Source organism: Lissotriton vulgaris, chromosome 7 (genome assembly GCF_964263255.1).
Source record: "Lissotriton vulgaris chromosome 7, aLisVul1.2, whole genome shotgun sequence".
In the NCBI taxonomy this organism is placed as follows: Eukaryota; Metazoa; Chordata; class Amphibia; order Caudata; family Salamandridae; genus Lissotriton; species Lissotriton vulgaris.
Genome location: NC_141695.1, coordinates 548,737,950 through 548,759,356, shown reverse-complemented (window position 1 = coordinate 548,759,356; position 21,407 = coordinate 548,737,950). Strand labels below are relative to the sequence as shown.

The window sequence follows — 21,407 nt, the reverse complement described above, 5'->3', positions numbered from 1 at the left end:
AAGGTGAAGCCAGGCATCACAGCGCTGTTGGGGCCGTTGTGGAGATTAAGCAAGTTATTGCCTAGAGTTGCAGAGTGGGACCCATGATTAGAATAGGCACAGAGGCGAGAATTATCAGGTCCGAGGAAATTGAGCCCATGACCCGCCGAGGCAGGAATTGAACCCTGGTCCCGGGCCAGACCTCTGCATCAGGGTCTGCCGCTCTAACCACTGAGCCACACTTCTCCACAGCCCAGTGGTTCGATATAGACGCCGTGAAATCGACCATCACGCTCTTGACATTGTTGCATCATGGACAGCACATCGCCTTCAGGAACCGAAGCCTCATATCAGCAACCGACGCATCACCTCCTTTGCGCACAGCATCATTCCCGAACATTAAAGCTTCAAACGACCCTACACTGCCTCCAGGAACCGATGCATCACCTGCATCCAAGACACCTAGCCTCCTCTGTGCCTCGCATTTTCTCCGGACGCATCCAAGGTATAGTCAGTGGGTCTTCATGAATCCTGGATTTGACAGGCGCTTCATCGCGGTCAGACTGAACGTTTGATTTGTCCTTCGTCAGGCGTGCCTAGATAGCCCCAGTTGGAACTATTGATTTCTAAGAACTGAATTTTGATTTAATCTTGAAAAATTCATATCTTGTGTATGTTGGTTTTGTTTTACTCAGATAGATAAATATTAGCTATTTTTCTAAACTGGTGTGCAGTACTTTTGTATTGTTTTCACTATGTTACAGTGTGTGTGTGCACAAATACACAATGCCTCTTTAGTTTAGCCTGACTGCTTCGTGTCAAGCTACCAGAGAATGAGCACAGGTAAACTTTTAGTGTGTACTACAATTACCCTGACTAGGATTGCGGTTCCTGCTTGAACAGGGTGCTTACCTCTGCCAATCAGAAACCCAAATTCTAGCAGCACAACTTTGGGGATTGTTTTACATCTTATTAGATCATTTTTGAAGGTTGATCAGGAATTTCTGGAAGTGTGCTTGTGCATATGTCCAGGCTTCCATCTTTGTAACTTTGTGTCTCCCCGGTTGTTCCCTTCTATTTTGGTCTTTTGGTTCTTGTTTCTTTAGATTGCGTTTCCTTAGTTCTGTTTCCTTAATGGTCTGTTCATCTGCTATACCATTTACGTTCGTAATTTTGTTTCCCACTACCATCTACCTCTGCTTTAAGGTAGCATGCACATTTCGCCTTCCCTCTCTTTCCCCGTTTCTTAGTATTCCATATTGTGCTATTTTCTTGACTTTTATTTAGGAGTCGCCTACCAGATAGTGCAAAAGACCTATTGTGGGCTTACCGAGAACTTACAGTGGGCTTTGAGCCCCCCCACGGTTTACCACTGGTTGGCTTTATTGTCATTATTTTGTCTCCTTTTTTTATGGCATTCCTTGTCCACCCTTTCCTTGTTTGTCCCTCCTATTTCCGTCACTAAATTTCCCCCACCTGAAGCTGTCTTCCCCATGAGCTTTTCTCTCGCTGTTAAGTACCCCCATGCTCTGTGTTGGTCTATCAGTTTGCTTCCTCTGCCACCCGCGGTGTTGCTATCTCTCCTGTGCGGTACAGGTTCAGATGCTAAACAGCACCATCAGAAAGTATTCCATCAGGGAGACATCTGAAGATGCACCTCTTACTAAGGATTATGAATAAAACTCTATATCCACCACACCGAAATCAAATCTATCAAAAATACCACTTGCGCTCCAATGTCCAGCATCATCAAAAAGCACTGGCAAAGCCAGCAGGTCCCAAAGGACAGATCTATTGGATTTTCCAACTTTGTTGACATAGTTTTCATTATTTGGGTTAAGCTGATTCTAAGCTCTCTAATAATAGACATGAATATGGCCCAGGAGATGCGTTTGACTGCATGTGTGTGTATGGTATGTAGAGCTGGTAATACATACCATATTTTATAGTTTATAGTGTTAACCTAATCAGCTGGCTACGTCATTTGAACAATTCTTCTATCTGTGGTGGTAGCAAAAAACTTCTGATCTAGACCTCAAGTGTCAGGTGGTTGGTTTGGATTTTGTATTAAGCTGGTGTCTCTATGAATTACATCAGGACGTGTGTGCAAAGCTGCTGAACTTCCACGGAAACCCATCTCTTGAGAATAGATCTCTTCGATGGACCTTCGGTGGGTCTTGCCGGGCTTGGGGCAGTTTGTTCCCTTTTTATGGTAAAGAATGTTTGGATGTTAACATTTTGACAACGGTACCCAGTCATTCTTCATATCTACTGAAGGGTAATCCATACTGTGGCATTTGAAAAACATGCAGTCCAGGGAGAGAGACCACAGATAGGCGGGTTGATGCATTCCGGAAAGAGAGAAAGGCAATAGAGCGGGAATAAAGAAGCTAGCTCCCATTCTTATTTGCATCCTAACGGAATCCACGCAAAGGGTTAACATCAGCGATAAGTCTAAAATGACAGGGCGCAGCTAAATACTGGAAGCTGTTTTGAGCTGGATTAGAAATGATGAACCCGTACTTCAACAACTGAGATGTATCTGTGTAAAGCCAGATTGTTACTCCAGAGTCATCATGTTTTAAATAGCTGCCCATCTAGCACAAAGGCCAGCTTGGAGCAAGCAGTGCAGGAGTTCCAGTGAATCAAGCTGTAGGGCTTCCAGGCGAATGAGCTACAGAAGTTTCCCAAAATAGCGCATGCCTTCTATTTTTGTTCTAGGTTCCTTCCCGTAGCCATGCCCCCGGGAGAGATCTCTCATCACGCCCGCTCTCCACCACTCCTCCCTCCATTGCAGTGTGCAGAAAGCACGCTCGCTCCTTTCTGCCTAAGCTGCTCCCGCTCCCAGACAGCCTGCCCACTTCAAATAGTGAGATGAGGTTGTGAAACCCGGGGCTCTCAGTACTGAGTACCAGCACTTCTTCCCTTTGAAAGGAAGACTATTATTGACATTCCTCAGTGTGTGTGTAATTTTAAAGGGGAAGCACTTGCGCTTCTCAACAGGAACTCGGACACCGCCACTTCTGGGCTCCCATTTCAACCGTACCGCATCTCACATTGCGGATCACAGGCACAGAAAAACAAGACTAGAACACCTACTATTACATACACACCACTTTAGGGGTTTTCAATATTTTCCCAGTACTCCCTCACTAGAGCGAATCCCTATCGCTAATCAAAGTGTCAAAGTGTTCTATTTATAACAAAAATGTCAATACAGCATAGGACAACATCTGCCCTGACATGAAAAGTGTGAGAAAGGAGAGAAAGCACCAAGGGGGGGCTGCTGGCTGGTACTCACTAGCACACCCACTTAACATCATTGGTTGCTTTATACCCACAAAAGAACAAGCATTTGCAATGCAATAGGTCTCGCATTAGGAAAGTTTGAGCCATTGGAATTGTAAATGACAATTTTTTTTAGTTAGGTTTTGTTTTTGAAAATAGCGAAATTAATAGCTTTGTCATTTACAATGCCAATAGTTATAATTTTTGCAAATGTGACACATATTGCACTTGTAATGCAATATGTGTTGTATTTACGTGACTTACATGTATTGATATTACAAATAACAATGGCGGGTGAGGGTGAGAGGGGGTGACTGTGTGTGTGTGTGAGGGTGAGTGTGAGGGTGAAGGGGTGTGTGTGGGGGTGAAGGGGTGTGTGAGGGTGAGGGGGGGTGTGAGGGTGAGGGGGGGTGTGAGGGTGAGGGGGGTGTGAGGGTGAGGGGGGTGTGAGGGGGTGTGTGAGGGTGAGTGAGGGAGGGTGAAGGGGGGTGAGTGAGGGTGTGTGGCCGAGGAGGTGTGAGGGTGTGTGAGGATGAGTGAGGCTTTGATTGTGTGAGGGTGAGGGTGCGAGGATGTGAGAGGGTGGGGTGATGTGAGGGTGTGTGAGGGTTGTGAGGGTGAGGGGGGTGTGAGGGTGAGTGGGGGTGTGAGGGTGACTAGGAGAAGCTGGCAGTGTAGTTCTCCGGTTCCACACCTAGTGTCACAACAGAGATCTTGATGTTACTGCAAAAGCCTATTGCCTCCAACACAACACAGCTGAGTGTTTCAGATTTAAAAACAGACAGGGATGGGCATGTAGTGCAGGTAGTGGGCACCAGTACTTATTTTTAAGGTCCAAGAATTATTTTTCGTCATCTGACTTTGGTGTAGAGCACAACAGAGAAAGGCTAAAAAGGAAGAAAGGATAAGAAAACTGGTACTAAAGCAGCAGGGGTAAGAAAAAGAACCTGGAAAGTGAGCTATAAGAGAGGAAGAGTAAAGTGGTGTAAGAAAAGTTGATGAGGTGGAATTAAAACAAGGCAGCCTCAGTATTCAACAATCCCAGCATTCAGTAGAATCTATGGTTAACTCCCGAGAAAACTGAGCTCCGGCACTTTTATGCATATATTATTTTACAAATTAAGCGCCGGAATAAAGGTTTAGCTAGACTCTTTTCATTGTGTAAGTGTTACATCATCCTCCGGCTCAACAGCCACATCTCTACCGGTGAAGAAAAGAGAGCAAAAGAGCTTCCAACCACACACACACACACAGAAGGTGCTGACTGGTTGTGCAAGTCTGCTTGTACATAGCTGTGCTCAGTCACTGAGTTCAAATACACTCCCTTGAATAGAACCAGACAGCAGGGAATCTGAAGAACCAAGGATGGATCTATGTGCGCCCACCTTGTTTCTGGCAGCAGCAGGGTAAAAGGATGCCTGTTGCACCTGGAGTGGAAAGGAAGCATGTAAGAGCGGCCTGGGGTCAAATGTCATGAACTGCAAACCGGAACAGTTAACAAGACTCAGAGGGACGCTAGTGTCCCACACCAACGCAGGAATTCCAGACACATGAAGCCACAAAACAAACAAGAATGTTTCAGCCAATAAATTACGCAAATTCTCCATGACTTGAAACGTGAGAATACCCAGCTGTGAGACTGCATGAATATCAACGCCAGCAGAAACTGGTCTGAGGCGGGGACAGAGATAATGAATGACACGCGAAGCGCCATGACATTCCCCATTCAAAATGCAAGTCACCCGGACGAGGGGCTCCCCCGGGTCTCTGCAGCGCAGGGAAACAAGGAAGTGTCAGCACAGAAAAGCGGGCGAATAAAATAAAACACAACTTTTACACATATCGAAGTCCTATGTGCTGACGCGGTGCCCAGGGTGACGTGTCTACAGACAGGAAAGGGTTAAAAAGCAAACTCATCGCAGCAGCCCGGCTTCAACAGGAAGCCAGGCAACCTTTGTTGGGACGGGGGCGGGGCCGGACACGCGACCGGAGCTTCCCAAGAGGCAGGCTGCAGTGGCTGGCGCATGGCTCCGGTGCAGAGAGGAGAGCCCTGCGTGCAGCCGGCGTCCGCCCGGGAAGCCAAGGAGCGGAGTGCCGGTGTCCCTGTGCCCGTTGACGTCGGAAGAGTCCTGCGGAGTAGAAGTCCCGGTGAGTGGAGCTGCAGCGTGTGTATGTGTGTGTGTGCCCGCGCGCGCCTGTGTGCGTGCGTGCATGCAGAGGGGTGGGGGCTGATGTGTCCGGTGAGTGGGGCTCCGTGCTTGCGTGTCTGTGTGTATGCAGGGGGGTGGGTGGGGGGCGGCAGCGTGTGTGTGTGTGTGCGCGCGCGCCTGTGTGTATGCGTGCATGCAGAGGGGTGGGGGCTGGCTGTGTGTGAGCAGGGGCTGTGAGTTACTAGTTACTCTGCGCAAGCGCGGCTCAGACGCGCGCTCCAGCGGTCAAATCCGAGACTGCAAAAGCGCGCGTCTGAGTCGTGTCCAGTCTCCTGAATACGGGCGACATTAGGTCTGTAGCAGACACTCTCAATGCTCACGCATTGAGCGTACGTCTGCTCGACCTAAAAAGAAAGTGTGTGTTCTATCGTGAAAATCTCAAACTGAAGACATAGGACGAGAAGACAGTGAAACCCAAATGTAAATAACCTGTCAGTGCACAGTGTCTCTAAAGTGCCCACTGGACCCTGTGAGAATAAAGATGCAATTCCCGCCGTTAAAATGAGGTTCAGCTAACTAGCTCAACGTAACTTTTTATTCAGTGCTGTAAGCTGTCCCAAATAAAAATGGTTTCAATCAAACCATGTTCAATTATGAAAAGGACGGCTTGCAGTCCGCGGACTGCACGGACAAGTTTCGGATCACCCCAATCCCCAATTAGTCTGTTGTGGGGATTCTAACTAATCATCTATTTTTATTTCTAACTTTTTTGATTTCTTTGGTCTTTTAATTTCTCCTCCAGCCCTCACGATAGGTCTGGCTGTTGACACTCTGCCTCTGGGTTCTTCTCTCAAGAAGGAAGTGATCCTACAAGGGCAGCACGTTTTCTTTATCATCTGGTGACTGCCTTCATTAATTTAAAATAACGTAGACTTCTGCTTCACCATCTCAGTGTAGCTGGCTCTACACAAAGCTCTTGCAGATGTTTTACCTGCATGTCAGGAAAAGCACCAACTCAACACCACACACACATAACAGTGAGAAACGAGAGTACTTGTGAGCTTCTGCATCCTTGCAGGTGCTGTATGGATTATGGGTCTCTGGGCATACATGCACGGTCTTGCCCTATGCAACACAGCTTTCTCAAGCAGTTTCAGGTCCTACTGGTCACAATCAAGCTCTTTCTCCGTGATCACTTGCTCATGTGATCTCTCCCTTGTGAAGCCTTGCCTGGTGGCCTGTGCAGGATGCCAGGTAGGTACAGGGGGTAGAACGGTGAACCACAGGGAAGGTACTGGGCCAGCAGCAGCAACCAAGGGCCAAGAGAACCCATAACAATAGCAAACTTGCACTACTCATCACAGTCCTCTAATGCCCCCGTTGTACATCAGCTCACCCCACCCTCCACCCCCCACTACAGATCAGTTGAGTGCTGTACAGAAAGTGCAGATTCTGACTCACACATTTGAGGGAAAAATACACATCCTTCTTAAAAATCAGAGGGACTGCACAACTGTGACAGAGCTGAGGGAAGCTACACCTCAGATGATAGAATCCTCATTATAATTCAAAACTTAAATAAGGATCCTCCTTGGATTCTTCAATAATTTCAGGCAGCTCAAAATTGCTTATAAAACCGTATTGGAATCTGTGATGGGGTTTGCAGTTTTACATTAGCCAATTACCATCGTTTAGGAGGTGGAAAGAGGATGTAACTCCAAACCCTGATCTGCATCTCGCGGTCATTAATGGTAAGGAAGTGATCGACCTTGCTGTGGTCATTCAAAGGCAGTTCAAGCGTAGAAGGCTGTTTATGGCCGGCCACATGCTACAGATATTTGACATTTGAAGGTCTAATATACAGCTGGTGGAAACGTACCACTTAGGCACAGTCAGTAGGAGCTATTGCTCTCGCTCTAACAATTCACACCAGCTGAACTTCAGCCCACTCAATTTGAACAGGAAATTACACGCTGTTGCTATCCGGTTTCATTTTTTGATGTTTAATGTTTAGAGTAACTTTTTTTTTTAAATCATTTTTATTGATTTTCCACAACAGAATATTGTTAGTTTTCGTATTACAACAATTTACTTTCTGTTACATTAATAATACAAGAACAGTAACTTGAATGGCTTGGGTGGGATGTCCAGAGAACTCCCGCCACCGTTAAGGATGGACCATCATATAGTCTGCAATTATATACATGTACATATTAGAGTGCCTTCCCCTACAAACTCATACACAAAATTACTGTTCAACAAATGGTCTCATGTAAACTCAATGCATGCCTGTCTTGTATTCACAGGCAGGCATCAATGTAAAACAATTTAGAAAGAAACAAAACTTTGAGTCAAACTCTACTTAAGGTCCCAGGACACATAAAACGGATCAGTGGGTGTCGCCGATGTGGATAACTGTGTGCAATGCATCACCCGTCGTGGGTGCATCAATGGGGAGAGCAACGAGGGGAGGCAGGGGGTAGAAATGAAATGAAATGAAAGAAGGTACTTATATAGCGCATGACTGTCACCCTACGGGTATCCTGGCGCTTAGATTGCAGAAATCGTTATAGCAATAGAAGCTGTCGGGGATACAATCTAGTTTTAGCTCCTAGGGAATAGCCAAGATTTCAAATTCTTCCTAAAGCAGGTCAGTGGTTCGCTTTGTCTGAGGTTCTGCGGAAGCTCATTCCATAATCGTGTAGCTACCACACTAAAAGCTCTGCCCCCATCCTAGATTTCTTGAATCTAGTAGCCGTGATCAAATTAGCATTAGAGGATCGGAGTTTCCTCCTGGGATTATACCAAGTGAACCTCTCTTGTAGGGGAGCCGGTCCCAGACCGTGAACCGCCTTGTAAACAATGCAGAGATATTTAAAACAAATTCTCTCCTTAATAGGCAGCCAATGAAGCTCGCTCAAAGCCATGGCTGTGGAGGATCTGCAATGTCTATTAAGCACCAACTTTGCTGCCATGGACTGGACTCTTTGCAACCCCTCCATAATGTATTACTGTGCACCTAGATATAAAGAGTTGCAATAGTCCAGTCTGATTAGAATTATGCTCCTAACCACCAAGGAGCGACTATCATTTGGAAGAAGCGGGAGACACAGATAACGTTTCGTGTAACGTAGTCAACTTTTTTTAGATACCAGACTCTTTGAATAGGTAAACTCTGAAAACCCGTCTTTTGCTCCCAGTGATACCAATGGAATTCAATCTACTGGTAGGATAACATCCGGGTTGGAAACATAAACTGAAGGCAAGACCGGAAGAGGCTTCCCATGTGTCATGATGCGACAGAAAAAGACCAACGGTCTGGCAACAAGGCACAGGAAAAAGAAGGCAATTTAGAAACAGTCAGGGTGTCGGAAGTGCAATAAAGTTTAGAAAAATGATCTATGGAAAATGCGTCTCAGTAGAGGAGGGCTGTACATTGGAATGAAGAATGCAAATCAATCAGAACTGCAGGATTACAAAACACACCATATTCCCTCGAAACTTTTTGGCTTTATGGCTTCCGCTGCCGTTAGTTCATTCACCTAATCCCTTCCAGCACCTTTGTATTTGTTACATTCTCCCTGGTTGTGGGTGCAGCTCTTTATCACCAAATCAGATGGCCAGTATCGCTCCTGCGCGAACTACAGAGATTTGAGAGAAATTAACAGACTCTTCTTCTAAATTCAGTTCTGCTCAAATCTAATTCTGAAAAAAACTGTGCAGTTTTAACTGCAAAGTTGTTTTCAAAATTAGATATCAGGTGTGCATACAGGCTGGTAATGTCAGGAATCCGGAGTTCGTGCTCACTGGGGATCGAGTCCAAGGTTGCAGGAATGAGGTCACATTTCTCAGATGCCAAGGAACACGCTTGCTAATGGCTGGCTATAGAACTGTGGCCGACAACCCGGTACCAGCAGTGGAGGTAAAGGATGATGGAGTCAGAGGGTAACACAGATCACTGGAAAAAAACAGAACATTCTGGAAGAGCCAGAAAATTCCGGAACAAGCCGAAAGGTTCTGGACAATTTCAGGTCAGTAAGGGTTGGAAGATTTAAGCACTAGTCAGTGATACACCTCGCCCACCAACAGTGGTTGATGGGTTCTCTACGCTGGTCACATAGTTCACACCGTTATCTCCAGAGATACTGAGCTTTGATTGCTACCTTTCGGAATTCCTGCTCAAACTTCACACACTTCAAGTCATCCCAGTGTCTCTACTTTTGGAGGCGGATCTTCATCTCAGGTTCCCAAGCTGTATCCTAGATGTCTGGGGCTAGTCATGGCCTCTCCGGCTGCATCCCTGTGGGTAAGTACCAAACAGCTCCCAAGTGCAGACCCCTGGGTCTGGAAACTAACAATCAGTTGCCCTGAGCAGTAGCTCAAGCTTCCCCCAAAGGAATCTTTGCCCTGCTGAAGAGTTCAGAAGAACGAAGCACTGCTGTACAGGGCGAACAGCACTGGCTGCGCTTCAACACTAGAGTGACCACTAGAAAAACTGCAAGTTATGGACTGCCTTGAACTTCACCTAAAATGATGCACTGGTGATTACTGGGACAGACATGTGAACAGTGTGCAACTCTATTCCTTAAGAAAGCTTTTTATAGCCCTGGTAAATAATTTTTTGTCATGATTCGCCATACTCTGTGCAACTTCACATGAAACAAAATATTCTCGGAGAATCACAATTTTGGAAAGATTCTACCTTTGGCTGTTCATTTTTCAGATGACCCCTTGACACTGGGACTCCTCTACACAGTGTGCACAGCTCATTTATGATCATGACTCTTATGAACATTCTCATTATTCCACTTCCAAAAAGCCAATGGTAGTCTGCAATAGATGGGAGTATGCATCTATATGTAAGACATATGGCAGAATCCTTTTGGAGGCTAAACATAAAATAAAAAGCACAGTGAAGAAATGTTGGATGGCATGATTGAGGTGCATTACATTTCTGTTCAACGCCAAATGAAAAAGGAAAAAGGATGTTGTAGAATTGTCTCTTTTTCCCCCAAAAAAGGTTTTACTAAGCAATTTAAGTATTCAATACACAAAGGCTCATGTTATGCATCTACCCCAATAAACAAACTAAGTCATCTTAGATCATTAGATACTAAAGTACACCATTCAGAGAAAAGGCAGTGAGGAAGGTGGGAGAGGCAGCAGAGAAACAAATAATCAGAAGTAAATGAATACATTCCTTCTACCCCCACCATTATGACCATATTACACAGCTGAAATGACAGAATAGAAACCGAAAGTGAAAGCATTGAGGGACCCTCAATTCCCAGAGCTTCTGCCCAACCTTTATTGCTTCCATTATGTCTAAATTAGGCTGGGGATGGGATAAAAATGGAAGTACTACTCCTGTGAGTCTTTCAAAATTGTTAGCCATTGTGTTCCTTTTTAATCACCAGTAACATCTCTTTTCTGGGTCTCACAACTAAGGAAATGAGAGGATTTTGCAGTCCCTCAAAGTCTGGTCTTCCCTCTTGTTGGCTGCTTGTGTCCCCAGTTTTCCTAGAGGGCACAACTCCACTATGACAGCCTGAGCACCCTTCATCCTTCAAGCCTAGAGCTCTGGTAGGAATTCTCAGCTCCCATCATACCTCCAATATAGCCTCAGGATCGACCACCATGAGGGGCGTCTTCAAAAAGAAGAAAAAAGTGTTACCGAATCTTCACTCTCTTAGGAGTTGAACCTCCAGTTGAACCTTCAGTGCTCTGATCATATTGGCTCTTGTAGTGTTGTTCAGGCAGTCCACTTTTTTCTACAGTCAAAACCCAGATGAAACTGCACTTTCCTTGCAGTCCTTCGATGAGCAAATAGCATCCTTTGCGACATAAATATGGTTTCTAAGCTCTTCATCCTTCTCGCTCCCTCCAGTGTATCCTCCATCATAGAACGGTTTCAGTCTATGACTGGGGTCATATTCCTCTTTACTTGTGGCAAGTTGAACAACAAGGATTCTCCCTAAAGGAAAAAGACGATCTGGGGATCCTCATCTCTCTCCATATCATCCGGATGTCACCAAACAGGGATGATAAGAAACAAGCCCTCTTATTCACATTTCCCCTTTGCTTATTCTCCTTAAGAGGCAGTGTGGCCACCAAAGTCTGAACAAATACAATACACCGCAGGTAAAGTGCCCTGGAGAGACAAAAGGGTTCGCTCACGTTCCAAGCACCTCCAGATCACAGCCATGTTAGTGATGCTGGAGGGCAAAATTTGGCCCATCCATCCAGGTGCCTTTCCCATGTCTCAAGTCTGCTGGTTAGCTGCTCTGTGTTTTTGCTACATTGGCAAAAACCATATGTGCTCCATCCACTGTAGAACTCCTGGTTCTGTTTTAAGCATCAAATGCAGAAAAGGAGGGAGAAGAAGGAACTAAAAGACTAGGTCAGCCTCCTGGGACGTAACATGAAAGTAGGAACCCAATTTTCTGGGTTCAGAGACCTAGCTTGTGTTATGGTCACTGATCAACTTTGGTCAGTAAAAACCAATAAGAAAGAAAAATTTCTTTCTAGAGTCCCCTCACTCACCGGGGTTACCCCACGGTGACATGCTTCATCATTGGGGCCATCCCAGTTCTCTACGAAAAGGGGCGTGCTACGACTTGCGAACTACGTAGGAGCACTTGGTTGTGAAGGACTATGTGTGGTGCAAGTGAAATTGTGGTGGAGTGGGTGTGAGCGAATTAAAAATACCATGCTAGTGGGCCTCAATAAATTTATTTTGCTCCTAGGTTGGTATATTAAAATGGGGTGTGACACTGTATTATAACCTATAATGAGGATTAAATCAGTGTTCGGTCGACATGTTTCAAGATACCCCTAGCTTTTCTTCAGGACCATACAGGGACCAGCCCTATATATGCCACTCCTATAAGCCCCTAATTGGGGTATAAGTATATATTAAATTAAATAAACAACATGTAACGCTGCTAAATCTAAAACATGCATGTCAAACATACGTTTGTACTGTTTTGCTGTTTATGTTTTTGTGCCTATTAGCACTTCATGGTCTCTGGGGGGGGGGGGGGGGGGGGCAGGATCACCTTATGTAAACTTTGTTCCTTGTCTATGAAACCGCATCGGATTACCTAATCGTTACCCCTCCGGACCGCATCTTGTTAAGATGCGGTCTGGAGGTTTAACGATTAGGTAATCTGATGCGGTTAAGATGCGGTCCGGAGGGGTAACGATTAGGTATTCTGATACGGTTTCACAGACAAGGAATAAAGTTTCCATAAGGTGATCCTGCCCCCACCAGAGACCATGAAGTGCTAATAGGCACAAAAACATCAGGGCCGGCTCTAGGCTCATGGTGGCCCTGTGCAGGGAGCGTAGGTGGGGGCCCCGGAAGAGGGGGTCCGATCGGGGCGGAGCTCACTCCGCGATCCACCGGGGCCCGCGCCTGGCTGTGTCAAACTGAAAGCGCTCGGGTTGGCCCTGTCGCTCCCCTGCCCCCCGAGTTCTAGGGGCCCCCAGGAGTTGCTGGGACTTGGAGCCATATTTCAACTGTCTGCCGCTTAATAGTGCAGAAATACCCTTTCTCTGCACCTTTATTGGCACAGGCGGAGCAGGGGGCCTAAAGAAATCAATCACCACCAGTTTACATGGGAGGCCGCGCCCGCTGCCAGTGCCACTGACTGGAACACAGACAGCGGCCTACGAGTCGATGGATGCGGCACCGGCAAATTGAATGCGGCGGGCCCACTGCCCCTCAGAGAAAGTGTCAGTGATTCCGAAATGTAATACTCGGCAATGATTAGGCCTTCCGCTGGCTGGGACTTGAGCCATATACTGCCGCTTAATTTAATGCAAAATAGTACCCCAGACTCCACCTTTATTATAGGCCCTGCAGGCACACAGGCGGAGAGAGGCCTAAAGGAAATAAGTGGCCGGCGCTGCCACTGGAAGACAGACAGCGGGCGGCCCTCCTCGATGCGGCAAAACTCCCAGCTGCAATGCAGTAAATTCGCCCCTCCGACCTCAAGCATTAACAGCTACACTCACTCCCGGCTACCTATCTTCATATGACTCGCTTGCTTGCCATGACGCGTCGCGATAGTCAGTCAGTGCCACAAACAGTGTGCAGAAATATCATTATCAATCATCTGAGAGAATGGATCTCTTCTGCCTTACCCAGCAGGTGCGTTCACACTTCTTCACTTTATTCTCAGTCTGAGCTCAGGGGCCGCTCAGCTTTTGTCCGACTCAGACGTCGACGACCAACAAATGGCTGGGCTGTGCAGAGAGAGTCATATGTTAGTGGAGTGGTGTGGCTCACTGGTTAGAGGCGGCAGACCCGAGAGCAGAGAACGGCCCGGGACCAGGGTTCGATTCCCGACGCGGCAGGGTCTTGGACCAGGATCAGCGGACTCGATAATTCTCGCATCGGTGCCTACTCCAACCAGAGATCACACTCGGCAACTCTGGGCATTAGGTTGCCTCATCTCCACAACGGCCCCTCACAAACGCCGGGGATGCCTGGTTTCACCTTGGAGACTCCCAGGAGGGACTATCTCACAGGGAAAGCCAGGACGGGTTCCCCAGCGGTCTATAGCGCTACGAGGCCTGCGGTGCGGGTAGAAGTGCGCTTTACAAGACACACACAATTTACAAGACACACACAATATGCCACCAGTCCCACAAGTTAGTTACGCATGCGGGGAAGTCAAGCAGCAGGTTAGGTTGAGTCTGCGCGCTGCCGCAGATCACTCTATCCTGGCTTCCGGTGTCAGTGCCAGCCAGCCGGGTGACAGTCATGATGATTTGAAACACCCCGGCGCCCCTGCTGCCCAATCAGGTCCGAGGTCGTTGCGGACTCGGAGCCAGAGGCCAGGGAAGTTAAAGGGAGGAGGGGGGTGACTCACTGTGTCAGGGCTTGGAACTGTGACTGTCGAACTCGGAACTTAGTATTGGAAGCCGGGGTCAGAGCCGGAGGCCGCTAAATCCTGCCAGGGGGCCGCCAGTGCCACGATGTATCATTGATCCTTCCGATCCGTCGTGGCAGCCCCTGGGGTTTGGCGGCCCTGTGCAGGTGCACACTTTGCAAATGCCTAGGGCCGGCCCTGAAAACATAGACAGCAAAACAGTACAAACGTATGTATGACACATGTTTTAGATTTAGCAACGTTACATGTTGTTTATTTAATTTAATATATATTTATACCCCAATTAGGGGCTTGTAGGAGTGGCATATATAGGGCTGGTCCCTGTATGGTCCTGAAGAAAAGCTAGGGGTAACTTGAAAAATGTCGACCGAACACGGATTTAATCCTCATTATAGGTTATAATACAGTGTCACACCCCATTTTAATATACCAACCTAGGAGCAAAATAAATTTGTTGAGGCCCACTAGCACAGTATTTTTAATTCACTTACACCCACTCCACCACAATTTCACTTGCACCACACATAGTGCCTCACAACCAAGTGCTCCTACGTAGTTCGCAAGTCGTAGCATGCCCCTTTTCATAGAGAACTGGGATGGCCCCAATGATGAAGCATGTCACCGTGGGGAAACCCCGGTGAGTGAGGGGACTCTAGAAAGAAATTTCTCTTTCTTATCAGTTTTTACTGACCAAAGTTGATCAGTGACCACAACACAAGCTAGGTCTCTGAACACAGAAAATTGGGTTCCTACTTTTCTGTTTTAAGCATCAGCATCCATTGCCAGGTCTGCTGGCGAAAACAGAGATCACAGGCTTGTTCTCACCATCCATGTTCAGCCCTAGCAAAGAAAAAGTGCCAGTCCTCCACAAGGAGATGCCCGTTCAGTAGCTGGCAGTCTCTACCCTGTACACTGCCCACTAGTAAATTAACAGAAACATGCCTAGGATGGGGGAAATGCAATAAGAAGTGGGAGGAAGTGCAAACACCACATCTGAATTATAATGGAGGGTGTAAAGGGGCTATAGTACATGCTTTATTATGATTTTTAGCACACATGCGAAGAGCCAAATAATCCTAAAGTGCATCCTTTGCATAGGAAAGTTTGCCAGCCTATTTGAGGAGTTTCCTTGGAGTGCAGGTGTTGGGTAGTAAAAAAGGTTTTCAAGGCCACCCTAAAGAAAAAGGGCTGAGTGATCTCTCATATGAAGTATATTTCAGCACTTTAGGTCCTCGAGGAAGAAATGTTAATCATTGATGACAACGAATACATAATGATAGTGGTTTCTTTACAGATTAGCCTTGAACATTTATAGCCAGCAATTCTCTTGTACAGCTGGGGCAGTACTGCAACCTCACATCTGGAGCTACTAAACAACTGTAAGTGAGGCACAGTATCAAAAACTTCTGTTTAGCTCCGACTGGATAGTGATTATGGGTGTTATGGGGCCTTTGGCTTTTTAGGACTTCAGAGATTCCGATATGCTTATTGCTAATTCGCCACTCTCAGATACAGGGATACCCACGGCCCACAATCTCCAATCCTGCATGCTATCCCCCTGGAATGTGGCATAACTACACAGACCCACAATGTAAACTTCTGAATTCTTTTCACAATTCTGGGAACTATGCCACTGCTCTTTACCACTGCAGGGAGCATGCAGTAAATGCTAGCAAGGGGCCTGATGCAGGTTGAGGGCAGGGATGTGATTTGGGCAGAGGGAAAGCAGTGGAGTTGGTGCGGGAGTATACCCTGCTCTTCCTGTGATGCTAGATGGAGTAGGCGGGGCTGGGCTCTGCCTGTAGTCGCACACAGTAAAACTGGAACCGTTGCTTGCAAACTCAGCATTTTCGGGCTTGAAACACCGGATTACTCTTAGTATGGCACAGCGGTTGCCCCTATAGTGGCTACTGCTCAGCCATACTCTAGAGGGCCTAGTTGTTTTATGAACTTTCTGGAGGAGAATTAGCTAGTATTCTGAGCAGCCTGATTATAGAGTATGTTAGGAAAGCACAGCTCAGCCCTGGCTAAGATACAGACTACTGGTACCTAAAGTTCTTTGATGGTATATGGAAAGATAATTCGTGGATAAATAGGTTTCAGAGGAGAATAGACTACTTTACGGGTCAGCCCCGGGGTGAAATACTTTTGCTTAGCCTGGAAGAGAGTAGTTTCATCACCCCACAATGTGAGTACAGAAATTCCAAATCCATCATGTTTTTGATAAATCTTACTTACTTCTCTTGATGTTGATAAGACTCATTCCGGAGGCTCTGTTCCGCAATAACCATTCTTTGGTAAAACAGGCCTGCCAGAAGATAAAGAAGTCATTAGCATAACTCCATTCGGTCAAATGGTAGTCACTCTCAATGGCCTCTTGCAATATGCAATGAATAACCCAAAAGTCACAAAGATCATAGTGAGTTGGAAGACTTGTTTAGATCACTCAACAATCACGATGTGATTGGCAGCCAACTGTGGACTCTGAGGAGCATCTCAAAGCCACCTTTATGATTTCAAAGGATTCTGCAAAACTATGACCAAACAGCCCTGGACCGAGAATTCAAATCAGGAAACCTACTACTAAACCATGGGCTAAAAAGCAAGGTAAATTCAATTTACTTCAACCTAAAAACTAGTAAATACAAAAAAAGAAAATGGACACAAGTTTAGAACAAACATGATTTATCAGATTTAACTCCTAAGGTAATAAGGGTCAAAGTAATACTGTATGACAATACCAGTTTGATATGCGTTAATAATAGGAATAGAGTGAAAGAGGTTGGAGACAGAAAAAAAAGCGTAAATTGTCATAAAAATTCATAAAACTGTTACTCACTAAGCAGGGCTAGAGGGTTAGCAGGAAAGCAGCTAACCTAGTCAGTCATCAGGGCTCTGAAGTCTTAGTTTTATGCCTTTCAGAATAAATATGACGACATAACCCACTGAATTTCATAAGTACTCTGTAGAAGCAGTTTTTCAACCATATTTATGTGCCCTTAATAAAGGCTACCCAGTACGCATAAACATTTTTTTGATTGTGAACAGGGTATGCATTCGAAACAACTAATAGGGACAAAAAACACACAAGTGGATATTTCATTAATTTGGCTAAGTGAGTGTTCTGTGGCAGTCAGTCCCCCCCAAAAAATGTCTACGTTATAGCCTGAGATAACCAACAATCAACTGACAACGTTCGGTAACATGATGGCATAACATATGAGCATAAAGACCACGCATGTCTCAGAAAGTGGTCCTGATGACCGCCATCCACTACATTTTTGCTCTTATGTCGACTAAAATGGATCACTTTGTATAGCATAAAGATCTTGCGTAACACCTCCTTGTTAACTACAACACAACCATGAATGACTGACTCAATGTTCTAGGTCGCCTTCTAGCGAGCTTCTTTCCAGACACCGATGGATGGTTGCTATTTGTTGACTGACGGCATACCTGGGACTTTCCTTTCCCTTTTCAACCCCTTTGCATAGCTCAAGCCAATGGCGCAGTAAGGCTTGGGGCGAGTTAACAGCTTTTTGCAGAAATCGTACACTCTTTCATAAAGGTCATCGGAAATGTAAGGTGCCTGAAAAAGAAAGAAAAGAGTTGAAGGATAAATGCTTTGCTGATTTTATTGCTTATTTTTAGGCCTAACTGGTGGACTTTTAGTTTCTCTAGTGCTATAATAACGGGTAGATTAGAAGTTGACACCATGGATGTCCAGCAATGACGGCCAGCCATCGCTTGCGATGCATGGACAAGTCAAGTCACCATTCTTGCTCTGATGACTGACTGTTTTGCTTTCTTTTGTAGGTTGAGTGCCTTTTCTTCTCTGAAAGAGGCCAGCTTTGCACCTCCAGGCCTTATGCAGGAGTTTACACTCTGCCTGCATATCTCTACTTTTCAGCGTAAACCCCAGTAGTGAAAGAGGGAACAGGAGGAGCAGGTTAAAGTACTTTGTAGGTAATCTTGTGTTCATGGGCTGCGCCCCATCCTTTACACCAGGCCTTTGCAGGAGAGTAAACATCCAAGGACCTCTTCTGCAAGCTTGTAAAAGGGGTGAGGCTGCTATGGACAGGGGTGCCAGAGCAGGAGAGGTGGCAACGGACTAAAGGGGGAAGTAGGAGGACACATGCCCGTTCTCCTGACCCTTTGCTGGCTGGCATCCCTGCACTACTGTGTGTTCATCTCCCTATTTGCGAAATTAGGACAACTTTATATGCATTCGTTTGCGTGTGTGTCTCTGAGATTGTTACTGTGTGCCGGAGCATATACGTATGTAAAATAACGTTTGTCAAGCCTCTACATAGATGACAATCATTATCTTTTCTAGCTTCGTTCTGTCAGCTTCTTTAAATTGAACAAAGACACAGGGCACACCTTCACAAAGTGTCCATACGTTGGTTTGCTTTCACGAGACACAGAACAACGTCATCACCATTAAGGTGGTCTATTAAACAGGATAACAAAAGCCAACTATCAAGAGAACATTTTTCAAGACAAACGAGGATGCAGCTGTCAAATACCTAAAGAAAATTCCTAAAGAAAAAGGGGGCTGTCTCTTCCACAGCCACCGGGGCTTGAGTCTGCTAAAAGGAACTGAGAGCCGAGCTGGGCTGTGTATGTAGATGTACTGATTTTGGAATGCAGGACAGTACATTGGGCTGCACAACACACAATGTAGTAGCATCGTGATGTATTCCTTGAATCAAGGACATTTCATTTAGTGGCATTCCATAGTAAAAATAGGCAATTACATACATCCAGCATTGTTATGCCAATTCGCTTTACATCAGGAACAAATCATAGGCAAATTCAATGAACAACAAGAAGCCATCAATAGTTTTTGTCAACAATATAATGGCATAAAATCTTCCTATCCCAAAAAAGTCAAACAAATGAACAGATCAGTATTGTATTGTAAACATGGGATTATCTTAAACGTTCATAGTGTTCTATGAATCCCGCTCTATATTATTAGGAGGAGCTTCTCAGGAAAGAAGTAAAGGGAGTAGGGGAGGGTGACAGAATGGAAGGAGAGGTTTATTCGAACAATAGTTCATTCACTCTGAGCCTGCAGTTAGTATGAGTTTAGTGTGCCAGGCAGTTGCGCTTTTGTGTTGTCAACGCATTTCTTCAACCCTGCCATTCAGTGGTCTCATTAAGACTGTACTGAGTCAACCATTTGTGGAAAAATATAATGAATTTAGACTAAGACACAACATGACATGCGGGGGATGATGATGGCACCTAGGTGACAAGAAACATACCATGGTCGATTTGGTAAAGGGCAATGTTCACTCTGTGATGAAAATGGTATAAATATATAGAGAACAACTCTGATACGGTTTGAACATTGAAATTCCTGGCGGATCCATTTAGAAACGAATGGGACATGGCACCTATAAGCACTTATGCGTATGGAAGAGAGAATGTGGACCTGGGGTAGGTTGTAGCACGCACTCAGAGTTCACTAGCAATATCCTTAAGGAAGCGTCTGTTATTCCAATCTGCGTTTTCCTTCAGGAGAGTGGACGCTTTAATAGTATCAGGATTATCACGTGAAAGGGCGCAAACTAAGATTCTATCTCCATGTATGTGGTACCTACTAGATATTTGACATAATGACAATCATTTATGTGATGCTCTGAAGATGAACTTAATGAAGAAACACTCGCTCACAGTAAGGCCCTCTGAATGTGCCTGTCCTATAAAGGGCCTATCGTTGTTGAAACTAATTTTATTCAGTCAATTAGCAAACGTATATTTGATTATTGGAACTGATGGAGGAGCCCTCCATCCATATGGTGATTTATAATTGACGGGCACAAGTGTGCAGAAGGTGTTCACCATCGCAACATCACCCTTAACTTTCAAGTGGATCCAGTTCTACATTTACAGGAACTTAATTTGTCACCTAGATTCATTGAGTAGGTTCAGCAACATGGATATAATAGCTGCGATGTATTTCCAATGCCTCATTGAAACCACTGGAGATCATTTTCAATTTTAATAGGAGAATAGTTGTTCAGAGCTACCTCCTATGAGAACCTGCTTGATCTCTCCAAGTACTGATATTTTAAGAATATCTGTTCAGTGCTTCAGTTGAAGGAGGTGGTTGACCAACCGTGCTATTATTGTTTTAGATATTATTCTTGACTTATTTTGGGTTAGCCTCTTTCAGACCTTCTGTATTGTCTTGCAAACACAGAACATTGCAGCCATATGACACCCTCAATCACGGTTCTTTTACAATTGGTAAATGTTACAGGTTTTATGTAGACATTATTGTGACTGAAATCCTTCTCTGCTATGAGACAGTTGCACCATTTGTGGTCCCCTTGTAATGGTTCAAGGTTCCAAATGGAAGTTAGGGTTTTTTGATCACGACGAGTTCTGGGTGGTTGCGCTCGTACCTATTCATCCTAGAGTCTATGGTTATTTTTTTTAATGCAAACAATGGCTTTTCAACCTGATGTTTTCAAAGATGCCAGTTTTTGCAGATCATCATTAGCTGGTTAGTACATGGACTGAAAGTGGTGACACAGACTATAGTTTTTTTCTCTGACTTTCCTTTTCATTTTAGGAGTTCAAGGCTTGAAACGAAGCATTCTCTTTTTCTAGCATTCAAAGGGAACCTTTAGGAATAGCCCCTTGATAAGAGTTTCATTATGAACTGCTCAGTGTTCAAATTATGCCTCTTCCTTGAAGCAAAAATGCTGGCTCCTAAAAACTGACCAAAAGGGAGATTATAAAGAATGCTAAGTCAGGGGTTCTAAGATCCAAAGTACAATCCTATGCAAAGGGAAAAATTGTAATTCCCATTTTACAAGTCTATTTCCTTAACATGTACCAGTGTTTCAAGTTAGTGCAAATATCATTTTACTTCACTAATTGGTATTTATAAACATTAGTATATTGTGCTAAATAACTTGGGATGGCAAATTACACTTTATCATCTTATAAATCTTGTTGGAATTGGCCCTTTTTGCAGGTTCACCCCTAAACGTTTAGCATTTCTCCCAGCCTTTTTTCTCTGTGTAGTGGTAGTGGTTTTATGCCTCTTGGCACTTTAGCACTGTGGTCC

At 45.2% G+C, this 21,407-nt stretch overlaps 1 protein-coding gene across 2 annotated transcripts in view; it reads right to left on the bottom strand.

The window, feature by feature from the left end:
• The window catches only part of PIK3R6 (phosphoinositide-3-kinase regulatory subunit 6), a 688,429-nt gene that overhangs the window by 257,858 nt on the left and 409,164 nt on the right, over positions 1 to 21,407 (bottom strand). For both annotated transcript variants that reach the window (XM_086930633.1, XM_086930634.1), the window contains exons 7-8: positions 17,774 to 17,906; positions 16,556 to 16,625 (exon numbers count right to left, since the gene is read on the bottom strand). In XM_086930633.1, the coding sequence (XP_086786759.1) occupies positions 16,556 to 16,625; positions 17,774 to 17,906 (203 nt within the window). The remainder of the gene's footprint in view (positions 1 to 16,555; positions 16,626 to 17,773; positions 17,907 to 21,407) is intronic.